At 41.4% G+C, this 12,427-nt stretch overlaps 1 protein-coding gene across 1 annotated transcript in view; it reads left to right on the top strand.

The window, feature by feature from the left end:
- The window catches only part of KIF20B (kinesin family member 20B), a 103,902-nt gene that overhangs the window by 30,177 nt on the left and 61,298 nt on the right, over positions 1 to 12,427 (top strand). Inside the window, exons 20-23 of the mRNA XM_075257676.1 lie at positions 5,286 to 6,387; positions 8,112 to 8,250; positions 10,079 to 10,201; positions 10,930 to 10,990. Coding sequence (XP_075113777.1) covers positions 5,286 to 6,387; positions 8,112 to 8,250; positions 10,079 to 10,201; positions 10,930 to 10,990 — 1,425 coding nt within the window. The remainder of the gene's footprint in view (positions 1 to 5,285; positions 6,388 to 8,111; positions 8,251 to 10,078; positions 10,202 to 10,929; positions 10,991 to 12,427) is intronic.

A 12,427-nucleotide genomic window follows, 5' to 3' on the forward strand; every position in this document is an offset into this window, starting at 1 on the left:
TAAGGATTGTGACTATCAGCAGCTGCCAGGACTTATAATTTAAAGGGATTCTACCACTAAAACGCAGTTTTGTGTGCTTTAGACGCCAGAATAGCCTTTAGAAAGGCTATTCGTCTCTTACCTTTAGACGTAGTCTCCACCGTGCCGTTCCTTAGAAATACCGTTTTTTACCGGTATGCTAATGAGTTCTCCGCAGCAATGAGGGCGGGCCCTAGCGCTCAAACAGCAATGGGGGTGTCCCCACTGCTGCCCGAGAACCCGCTCCAGCGACGCCTTCTTCTTCAGCTGCATCCTCCCCTTCTATGTCGTCTTCCTTCTTCGTCAGCTCTGATGCCTTCGCGGTCTTGTCTTGTGGCCTTGAAAATATGGCCGCCGTCGGCTCTACCAGTGTCTCGCTGGCAGAGCCGACTGCGCAGGCGTCAGAGCTGACGAAGAAGGAAGACGACAAAGACCACCTTTTGGGTTTGCATCACATAAGGGACAACTAGCCGCTGGTATCTGTAAGCAGCCTCTCTGTGGGGTGTTTTGGATGTGGTTTTTTTTTTTTTTTTTTTTTGCATGGACCCAAAGTCGGACATGCAAGACTTTGTGTCTGTGCAAAAAAATAAATGGCTTCACTGTGGAGAGGCTGCATATGGACACCGATGGTTTGCTTTAAAATCCCATTCAAATGAATAGATTTTTAAACAAACTGCCGGGAAGCAATCTCCTCTGCAGTTTTTTCTGGGAATGAGTACAAAACCCAAAGGGTGGACAGGGGCGCAGGTTTGAACACCCGCTAAGCTGAAATCTCATCTGGCCCTATGCCGGTGTTTTAGAGCAGTGTAGAGCGTAGCAGTTTCGACTAACAGAACCGCCCTCGCTGATTGATCCAGATTGATAATTTACATATTGTGAAATAAATGAATTTTTTCCACAGAGGAGGCACATATACATGGGGACAAAGGTGTTCATTCAGGTGAACCTGACAGACCCCCTTTAAATCATTATTCCCTTCTCTGTCACTCACGGCGGAGAGGGGAACATGGGGCCCAGTCCAGACCATTACTGGGGTGGAGTAGTATCTGCTGTCACCAAACGATTATCGTGAGTAGATGTATATCAGGATGTATATCAGGAGGTGACTCAAATGGATTACATCAATACAGAAATATATCTAGTTCTGGTTAACTGGGATTTAGAGGCTTAGAACAGATTTGGGTCCCATACGCTCCCATCATGTCCTCACGCTGCTGGAGCTTACAGCCCTAAACCTTGTAATCTGAGTCATGGTTCTCCCTTTAAGGAGATCTCAAATGTATCCGAAACCTTTGTGGTCACAAACTGAAGAAGCAATGCAGAGAGAATCCTTTCCTTATCCAAATGTATTGGGGCAGCGCCTGACTTGCCAGATTTACAGACAGCTCTCATCTAGCACTGCAGCACAACGTCACTGTCTCTTGGCAAATCTCCCAAATTAGGCGCTTTCCCTGATACCTTTGCTGGCAGGTTTGTATATCTGTCAAAAGTTATTTATCTATGCATTTTTTCATCAGATTGTAGCCAAAACGGTGTACTTGTACTCCAATGTAGATTGCAGCACAACACTATTGGTTTGGCAGGCATTTTCTACTTGTCACAAGTTGAATAATTTTTAATATGCGTGTCAAGAGTCTCTGATTCCTCTCCAGCAGCTCCCAGTGCGTGTGCATAACATGGTTGATGCCCACACACATGGTTTGGGTCGGGCACAACAGCTTCAAGAGGTTTTCTAGGTTTAAAGGATTGATCAATAGGAGATATCACTGCTCAAACACATGAAATAAAGTCTCATATAGAAATAAAGTAGCAACTGGAAAACCACAATTCACGGAATATGTAAAAAAAAAAAAAATCCAGCATCCAATATAAAATGTAACTTTTATTTACTCATTTAAAATTCCATAAAAGTTTACATCAACAAGGATCCATGAAGTGAAACTGAAGGTTATAATCATGTAATGTATGACGCTGGGTTCACACCAGGGTCTGGACTCCGTTATCAGGTTTCCGTCTTCTGCATGCAGAAGATGGAAACCTGCCATGCCGAGTCCGACCGTGAGCACCGGTGAGCGTTTTGAGCTCTCCACGGCAAAACCGTTTTCCCAACTCCCTGCTTACCAACTTGCAGGCTGTATGCTATGTTCATTTCCTGGTTTTCTTGGTAAATTGGTGGGCGGGGTTTAACTTGGTTTGCCAGCTCTCTTCATAGCATTATATGTTTGCAGTCAGTAATGAGGGATGGTTGCAAATGAATTAGCACAGTATCACTGGAAGATGCACAATATGAAGCTGATATAGCAGAGCTGGATTTGATAGGCGATGAGAATCCCAAGTTTACATGCTACAGGACCAAGAATCGGCTTGCAATAAGCTCCATTTTAGGTCTGTGTTTACATACAGAGGTAACAGACTCTCTGTCTCAGCTCTTATCAGCAAAATTCAATTACCAGATTAATAACTGGAACAGCAGGAGATAAACAGCTCAGAAATACAAGCTGCTCCGAGCACTCCGCTCTCCCTCCCTCCTGAGAGTAGTCAGCTACATCACTTGTCCTGAGTGGAGAGATAAGACCATCCCTGGTTATGGAAACACTGTGTAAACAATGAAGTGAATAATCTCAGATAGCAGCCAAACAAAGCAGTTTTGCTGAAGCAATATATTTAGGAAAAGCCTTAAATTCACACAAACTAGCAGTATAGATAGGATCCTTGAGATGGGACAACCCCTTTAATACCAACATTTTGTGTCTAGTATCATTACCTCGTCGCTAGTCCTTAGCTCATATCAATTAGGACAACGACAGTTACCCAGGACAATTGGTCAATTATTCATAAACACGGCTTTGACCTTATCAAAACAACAAAAATCAGCCTATGCGTTTCAGGGTGTCCATTCCAAGCCCCTTACTTATAGCTTGACTTTACCAAAGAAAAAAACACCACTTTAAATAGTAGAAACTGCACCTCTACCCATACCCAAAAGATGCAAATTGGATTTATCTGCTGCGTTACCATCCTGCTATATATATACATAGATATCAGAACAAAATGGAAAGAAACAGGATATGAATTAAATAATCTAGTAAGTACAACCTAAAGTATCAACTATGTAATAGAATAATAAAAGTAACCTGTCATACATAGATGAAAGCCATGATCACTTGTAAGCACTAGCAGCATAATAGACATGACTGCCACTCTGGTCATGTGATTGGTCACGTGACTGCTAGTAAAGGGAGCGGTTCTGATCATAAGATTGGGCAAGTCATCACTGGCGTGAGAAAACAAAAACATGTAAGATTTCAACTTAATTAAAAATTGTAAAAAAAAAAAAACACACACACGCGACATAATACACAAGAATCCAAAATCTGGTCATATGACTGATCACATGATCACTACCAGAGAGAGCGATTCTGGTCATACAATTAATTTAATCACATGATCGCTAGTAAAAAAAAACAAAAAACAACCCATAAAGTCATCAATCACTTGACCAATCATATGATCAGAATCACTCCTCCTTCTAGCAGTCATGTGACCAATCACATGACCATAGTGGCAGTCATGTGTATTATGCCGCTAGTTGTTTGTCTACGCAAACGCCGGCGACATTCCCATAGATATAATGGTAACAGAAAGTCCGTGGAGGAAAACTTTCTTTTCAAAGCGCTGCGGGAAGAGCCGCGATGTTTCCGCCTATGTTTTTCCAGTATCGCTTTAGCGCTGCGTGTCGTCCCATGAGGTCTGCTGTTGTTTTAGGGGCCCCAAACCTAGTGACAGGTTCCATTTAATCTTCTGGCTTTTAAAGTCAGTTGGTGTCATAGAACCTTTATGATTTATCTTATCAATATGCTAGGTCATGCTTGATATACAGTGAAGTCTCCGAAATACGACTTTCTTAGCCAGATCATATTTTCTGGGACAGATTTTGTTTTCGGTTCTAGCCATTATGGTAATTCTCATGCACGTGTTAGGACATATCAATACCGGATTACAAGACTTATTATTGGTCTAATGTAGGCAAGCAGCAGGCCTATTGGTAGATCTGACCATCCCTAAATTCATCATTGATACCTTGGCTGAACAAGGACGCTTCAGTCCCCAGCTTTTAGATAAATACAGCAAACGTAGCCCTCAACCTTGTGTCTATCCCCTCTTTCACTAACTCCTCTATTAAAATTATTCTGTGCTTCTATGTAAATCTGTGAACATTCTCCCATTTTGCCATAACCCAGCAGATTTACAATTTGTATGGAAAAATCTAAAAATCCTTATGTGAAAAACTTCTACTCTGATTCATAAATGGCTGACTGCCTGGGTCAGAAAGTAGCAGTAAAGCTCTTCTAATTCATGAACAAGCTACCGACTCTATTTTCTATAGGACTGAACATACAGCAAACTATTCAATAATGCCAATGATTGTATGATTAGAAATATTTCATTTTGGAATCTGTGACTTTTTCTAACTCTGGCTCCATCCAAAACTATCTCTGACTCCATGACTCCAGTAAAACACTGACTGGTGGTAACTGGTGGAATTGCTATCCTGCCGCGATATACAGAAGCCAGTTAAAAACCTGCAGCACAAAGTGTCTTGCACAGTGGTCAGTTTCTTACTCCGGGTAAAGCCCATGGTAACTAACCGTTTCGGCTGCTTTTTTTTTCTTTTTCAGGTATGTCTGCTGCAAACATCCCAGAGCAGGCCGGACAAGTGTTTCACTTCTCTTTTTGCTCATAGGTAGAGATCTGCACCATTTAAAGAAGACCTTTCACCACCTCCCTAAAATCATTGCATCCTTCAATAGACGCCTCTCCACTTATTCCAGCTATTTTCTCTGGCCCCCAACAGCCTTGTGCAATGATTTATATTGGTTTCAGCACAATGTATGTGCTCTGTTGTCAAATGGGTGGTCCAAAGCTGAAGCAGACAGCCTGGCCTCACCCACTTGACACCAGAGAGCATAACTGTGCTGAAACTGATACCTTGGGACTGATGTGGGCTCAGTCAGTAGTGTAGCACCCATTGAAGGATGCCAAGGATTTGGTGAAGGGTCCTCTTTAAATTGCTTGTGTTCAGTCATAATTTTCCTTTTCTAGAATATGAAAACCCTGGGGGTACAGTTGAAGTTTGACCGGTCTACCCTGTATGTAGTGCTGTCAATCTTATAGTCTCCATTTTGTATGAAAGGCACAAAAATTGATCTCAATTTTGTTATACTTTATTATGATTCTTTAACCAAGCTCAAACTTACGCTTTTTAGGTTTTATTGACCCTAATGACAATCAGATGAAAGGTGATGAAAAGCACAAAGATGTCTGGCAGAGCAGAGATGAAAGCGCCGTACTGCGGGAATTGGAAGATGTTAAAGCAGAAAAGGAGAATTATAAAGTTCAAACAGTGAAACTCGCTCAGTCTGTTGATGAACTGGAAGGAAAGCTCGCTGGATACAAGAAGAAGTTAAATGACTTGGAATCAAAAAATAAAAGCTTGGTCTCCGAGCTGCAAATGCAAAAAGATCTTGGGCTCAGCATGGAAGGAACTATTAATATGTTGAAGAAGGAGGTAGATCAGAACCAATTAAACATTGCCAATAAGGTCGCTCAGATCAAAACTATTCAATGTAAGTTAGATGACTTTGGCAAGGCTGATCGTAGTCAGGACTCGGTCGGGGTGGACTTTTTTAATCTTACAGATATAATGGAAGAATCGTCCAAGGGGAACCGTGGGCAAATTGAAAGTCAAGTGGGAAAAATGGCATCTGGGCGAGAGAGTGCATTTTATAATGCCATAGAAGGTCTCTGGAAAAAATGTCAAGACGTTCTTCGAGAATCCTCTCAAAAGAACAAGCAATTGCTGCAGCTCGAAAAACAACTCGATGACCTGAAACGCGAAATGGCCGTGCTTCAAAATGCAAAAGAGTCCGAGATGTCTTCCCAAAGCTCCATTCTCAAGGAAAAAGATGAACTTATTGTCCAGCTTAAAGAACAACTGTTAGAAACATCCAAGCACTTGGAGAGTCTTAAAAAGCAAGAATTTGACTATAAGAATCAGTTATCATCAAATAGCCAGCGGATAATGGACCTTGGACTCCTCGTGGATTCTTACAAAGAGAAATCTGAAAAGCTTAGCAGTCTGGAAGAAGAGTGCAAAAAAAAATCTGTTGCTATTGAAACATTGGAGAAACGCTTGGCAGAACTCCAGGCAAAACACATGGATTGTGAAAAGAACCAGAAGAAATTAAATGAAGAGAAGAATGAATTGGAACAAAAGATTAGAGGAGTGCAGGAAGAACTTACAGCTGCCGAAACGGCGAAGAGCGCGAGAGAGAAACAAGTCCAAGAGTCAATGGGAGACACTGAAGTGTAAGTGTAACGATGGCGAAACTGTGTCAAGGTTGTCTGAATGTCATCCAAGGTTGAGGAGAGGGATTTAAAGGAACACTAGAAATGAATGATATGGGCAAAATGAAATACAAACCATCACGAAGAAAGATCAGCAGTATTGCAACACTCACGATTTGTCGTTAAAATCTGGTCATTTCGCAGATGGACCAGAAGAAGCAGAAATCCGTTGGCCAGCTTAGATAAGCTTTCTGCACAGTGTAACCGGAAATAAGCCAAGATCATTGATAAAGGACGACTTAACAAATCGTGATTGCCACAATATTGTTGTTCTATCTTCGTGATGGAATCGGTGAAAGGAATCTTATGAGAAACGGGGTGTTCAATAGATGGTTGAAATGTGCCCCACACTTTTCTAAAAATAGAACAATCCAGATTAGTGCCGACTGTTCTCGTAAAAATGAAATACTTCAGCCCTCGCTTGTGTCAACTTGAACTGGTAGGTATTGGAGTGTTCCAATATGGCTGGTCAGTCAGTGCGCTCACTCAGGTTAGGCAATAATAGTCATTGATTCTCAATTCAAGAATTGTGATTGTTTTATTAGGAATAGATGACGCGTTTCGGGGGAAAAGAGCCACACTGGATACTTTACCCCTTCATCAGATCTAAAAGACGTGGAAAAATTGCCATAATGACTATATTCTTGAATTGAGAATCACTGACTATTATTGCCTAACCTGAGTGAGCGTGCTGACTGACCAGCCATATTGGGACACTCCAATACCTACCAGTTTAACTAGTCAACTTGGTGTCGTCATTGGTCAACGCTGCCATCCATACTCAGTATATTCTGGTGCAATTATATGCACCCGTGACACTCGCCTATCTATCAAACGCCAAGCAAGACCTTGGAGAAGCGCGGTCACCCTTGCCTATATTTTATTACTCTGCTTTGTGTCAACTTGAAGGCATTTCTGAACGATTATGATATATATAAATCAGGGAATAAAGGGGTCTGCGCCATCTGATTGAGGGGGGCGGCTTAACCAAGTGGTTGAGCTTTTAAAGGGATCATCTAGGGATTGTTTTTGGGCTTCTTCTGACTCTGGATCACATGGTTGGAACCAGCACCCAAAGCCAATCTGCCTGCTTCCTTCTCACCTGTGCTCTATTGGGCCTGGCGTTACTATTCCAATAATCTGTACTGCCAGTCGCTATAGTACGCAAGAGAGGCAGATCGAGTTCCAATCCTGTGACCTGGGGTCTGAAAAGCTTGGACCCAAATAGAGCCAAGAGGATGAAAGTTTTTAACCTTAAGCCCATAGATAATCCTTTGTATCTACTACACTCAGGACACATGGGCAAGGCTCCTGCTCCAGATTTGTCAGTGAGGATGAGGAGGGACACACGCGGAATATTTCTTAGTTTTGCCTGTAATAAGATAGAAAGTAGGATACAGAGAAAGCAGGATACTTTAAACATTTTTAGTGTTCCTTTAAACCCAAGTCCTCATTTCTTATAAATTAGGCATTGATTTTTTTGTTAGCCAAATGGCGTCCTCTCATTCATAGCATTGTGCTTTTTTAACAGAAGCTAGACTGTGACGGCCATAATAAGAAATACGTTTATGCAACCATGACGGCTTTTCTGCTGATGAAGTGTTCCATGCCACTTTCTATCTAACCTGTGCAGAATGTACTCAGATTTTTTTTTATCCTTTGACTCTTTGTGTTGCGATGTTAAGGTTAAAGAAAGACCTTTTACAAAAAGAGAGCCAGCTGAAAACGGTACAGCTAGACCTTCAGCGAAAAGAAGAAGACTTCATAGAGTTAAAGGAGAAACTGGCCGATGCAAAAAAGCAAATACAACAAGTGGAAAAAGAGGTTGGTGACTCGAGGTTGCGTCATTGCTTACATATAGTTTCAGAAGAGCTTACATTTGTGCAAAGAATTCAAAGTTTTTACAGTTCGGAAATACCTGTCATGTTGTACACAGTCTGATAGGTGGCCATTAGGTTAGCAGATTAGAAGGTTTTTTAGTATTAAAGACACCTATCCCCTATTAAAGGTGTCAGATCGCTAGAGTTTGACTACTGCGACTCCCAGCCATCAGGTGAACGGGGCCACGATTTGTGCTGCATTCACTTTTATGACACTTCTATACAGGATGGTATCTCCATTGATCTAGCACTTATTCCCTATTCTGAGTGTCTCATGTCAAAATAAGTTGGAAGTTTAGATACGCTTTAAAAGTAATTTAACGGGAACTTGTCACCCCCCATGTTTTAAAATAAAACCATAAAAACATATTTGTAAATCATACCTATCGTGCACGGTGGGCGGTCCGCCACAGTCCGACATCATCTCGCCTTCCTCTTGTTTCTTCTTCCAGTGACGCCCTCCTGTCCTCGCTCTTCCCCGCCTTCATCTTCTTTTCTTCCGGAATGAAGAAGTTCGTGAGCATACTGCACATGCGCAGTACGCTCGTGTAGTTCTAAGGGGTACTTAGAACTACAACAACGCGTGCTCAGTAGTGTTCCGGAGGGAGCGATACTGCGCACACGTGGGATTTGAACACAACCTGTTGGGAGAACAGAAGATCAAGGCGGGGAAGACGCAGGATAGGAGGACGTCTCTGGAAGAGGAAACAAGAGGAAGGCATGACAGCAAGATGATGTCGGATCTTGGAGGACTGCCCACCATGCACGATAAGGTATAATTTACAAATATGACTTTATGGTTTTATTTTAAAACGGGACGAGGGTTTAAAATAACATTTGTGGTGCCTGAATAGCCTTTTTAAAGGCTATTCACACATATGTGGGGCTCATACGGCATAATTTTGCTGATAGAGCCCCTTTAAGTGTAGCATGTTTTCTGCTCTTTCTATTCTCTAACCTTTAAATATTAGGTATTACTCTACAACCGTATTCTTGTATTGCCCAAATGCATCTATATATCATAAACTAAGCAGATCTGGAAATTGTATTGATTAAAAATTTCTTGCTAATTCAGCTCAGTCCCAATTCAGATATTTGTGTCTCCATAGTAACATACTACAAACAAACCCTATATAGTTAGATCCTGAAATCACTTTAGACCTTACTCATACATCCATTTTTCACCCATATACTTTGGAAGGGTGAAAAGCGGACAGTACACAGATGAAACAATGTGCTGCCTTGTACGTTCACGGATCCATAGACTATCACTGATGTGATTGGGCCACAACTGGGGCTAAAATAGGACACTTCTTGCATTAAAAATCATTAGTATTGTGTGCTATCCATGGGGAACATGGACATGGCCTAAATTTTTTTATTTTTTTTTTAATATAGGTTGTGAGCCCCATATAGGGATCACAATGTACATTTTTTTTTTTTGTTTCCTATCAGTATGTCTTTGTAGAATGGGAGGAAATCCACGCAAACACGGGGAGAACATACAAACTCTTTGCAGATGTTGTTCCTGGTGAGATTCGAACCCAGGACTCCAGCGCTGCAAGGCTACAGTGCTAACCACTGAGCCACCGTGCTGTCCCATATCCTCAGTCTGAATGAGGCCTTTAACCTATGTCCTAGGGTCAGAGCAGAACATACAAATGTTATCCCCATAATACAGATTGGGATGAAATGTGAATTCTTTGCCACTGTAGCTAAACTTCAGTATTGTGTGGAACATTATCTTTAATCTCAACTAAAACCCTTCACAGATTTCTTCAATGCGTGAAGAGAAGAAGGCGCTAACCAACAAAATCAATGAGTACGAGAAGTCGAAGAAACAAATGTCTTGTGAACTAGAAATGAAACAGAGGACAATTCAGCAACTAACCAAGGTTATTGTACTAACCACATTCTATTGTACTAATTTAACTATTGTAAAGGAGACATTACCCCTTTAAATTGTGGCCCTGATTCTTCCCCTATGGGGAGTCACGAGCACCCTATGAATAGCCATCATTGACACTTTCAGAAAAGCAGCATGGGATGTGCAGAAACACCAGTCGTGACAAATGGTTATCACAGCTGGCTTTGGAAGGTATTTGGTATAATATTAATAATAGATCTACGCCACAGACCGCTCATGCACACAGCCTTAGAACAGTCACACTATGCATATAACAACTTGTCAAGATGTAAGAGTCATTAAAGCAGACGCGTCTTCTTGCTTAGTGCACCTTGTACAAGTTGTTGTTTTCTCATGTTCAGCCGCTGCCTGGATGTTTTGTCCGGATTTATTTCGTTCAGTCACTTCTAAGCATTCAAGGTTTAGCTGACTTACATCCCATGAATAGGACAAACAAGTCAGGTGCCGCTTGTCTTTTATAGAGCCATAGCACTGGACGTCTCGGCGGCGCAGGCTATAATAGCATTTTCACACATGCCACTCATGTTTACCTGGTGTTAGTTTATATCTAGGGCGCCCACGGAAATCAGGTTGGTTAATCATTCTGCCATGGCATCGCATGTACCTACTGATCAGTCTGTGATTTACGTTCTCATAAAGGTTACTGTACAATAGCGGATATTCATAATATTCATAAACTAATATTGTTTTTTATAGGAACAGCGTGATAATGAGAAAACTGATAACACTATGCAGCTTTACCAGAAGGCTTGTGAAGGTAATGAGCGTCATATATTACCTATACATCTAATGATCTGTGCGATATAGTATTTATATGTAGGAATATTAAGCAAATCTGTGAATGTTCACAAACGTACGTACGTTTCAGGGAAAAATCGTTTGTTGGCGGAGAAAAACATTTCTTTAGTAATCATTAAAATAGTGTAGAATATTTTTTTATCTTTTATTATTATTATTGTTTATTTATATAGCACCATTAATTCCATGGTGCCGTACATTATTAGATTAATTCCATGGTGCTGTACATTATTATATTAATTCCATGGTGTTTTACATTTGGGGGTTTACATACGGTACACAAAGTATACAAACAAATATAATACTGACAATGACCAACTGGCACAGTGGGATAGAGGGCCCTGCCCGCAAGGTCTTACAGTCTATGAGGGATAGAGACGGAAGGTGAGGCGAGAGACTGTTCAGATGGTGGTGGTGTGGTGACAGTAGTGTTGTTGGAGGTTGTAGGCCATCCTGAATAGGTGAGTCTTCAGTGCTGCCAATTTGGAATAAAGGGGCTGCCTGGAGCAGAACAGATAATATGCAGATGCTTGTACACAATGGATTCAGTGTGATCTGTGTGTTTACATAGAGAGATAACAGACCCGGCAAGAGCAGTGTAATATAGTATGTGAACATAAATTCATAACAGTCATGAAACCATGTTATTTACCAGGATAAAAAGTAGATTATTGAGGATCTAGAATGGAAGAAATATAATGAATTGACGTTGCGTGCACCCAGTCTAAAGGCCAACTGCATGGGTAGATACTGAATATTATTCACCTGTAGCAAAGGGACTGAATGAAACCACGGATCTCAGTGATTTAAAGGGGTCATGTCATTTCATTCTTGCCCCCTATCCACAGGATTGGGAATACATAACACATCACTAGAGGGTCTGACCACTGGCTCCCACAGCAATAATGGAGGCCTGAAAGTTCACCTGCAGCTTCTTTTTGAATAAAGCACCAATGCACTTGTGTGACTGGTGCACCTTTTACTTCTATGGTGCTGCCTTAGATTGTAGTCCCAGCTGTCCCATAGCAATGAATGCTCCACTTGTTCATCATTCACATGGAGGATGTACGGGAACCTGCAGTCCCCTGATTGCTGGGAGGGACCAAGCAATGGGACACTGCCTACTATATAGGGGATAATGTATGTAATGACACAACCCCTTTAAGAGGCGTGTACCAATACCTTTATCCATATGGTGTATATTATGAAATCAGACAACTTGGTGCATATTAATGTGTGTAGCTGACATCAAAAGTAGATGAGAAAGCTAACCATATAAAGAAGTATTGTCTTCATACTGAATATGTATACCTACTAATCTCATCTGTGCACAGCTAAAGAGTATTGTGGCTAGAAATCTACGACATAGAGTAGCACGCATAGTATAGAGTTGGAT

This window comes from Leptodactylus fuscus, chromosome 10 (genome assembly GCF_031893055.1).
Source record: "Leptodactylus fuscus isolate aLepFus1 chromosome 10, aLepFus1.hap2, whole genome shotgun sequence".
In the NCBI taxonomy this organism is placed as follows: domain Eukaryota; kingdom Metazoa; phylum Chordata; class Amphibia; order Anura; family Leptodactylidae; genus Leptodactylus; species Leptodactylus fuscus.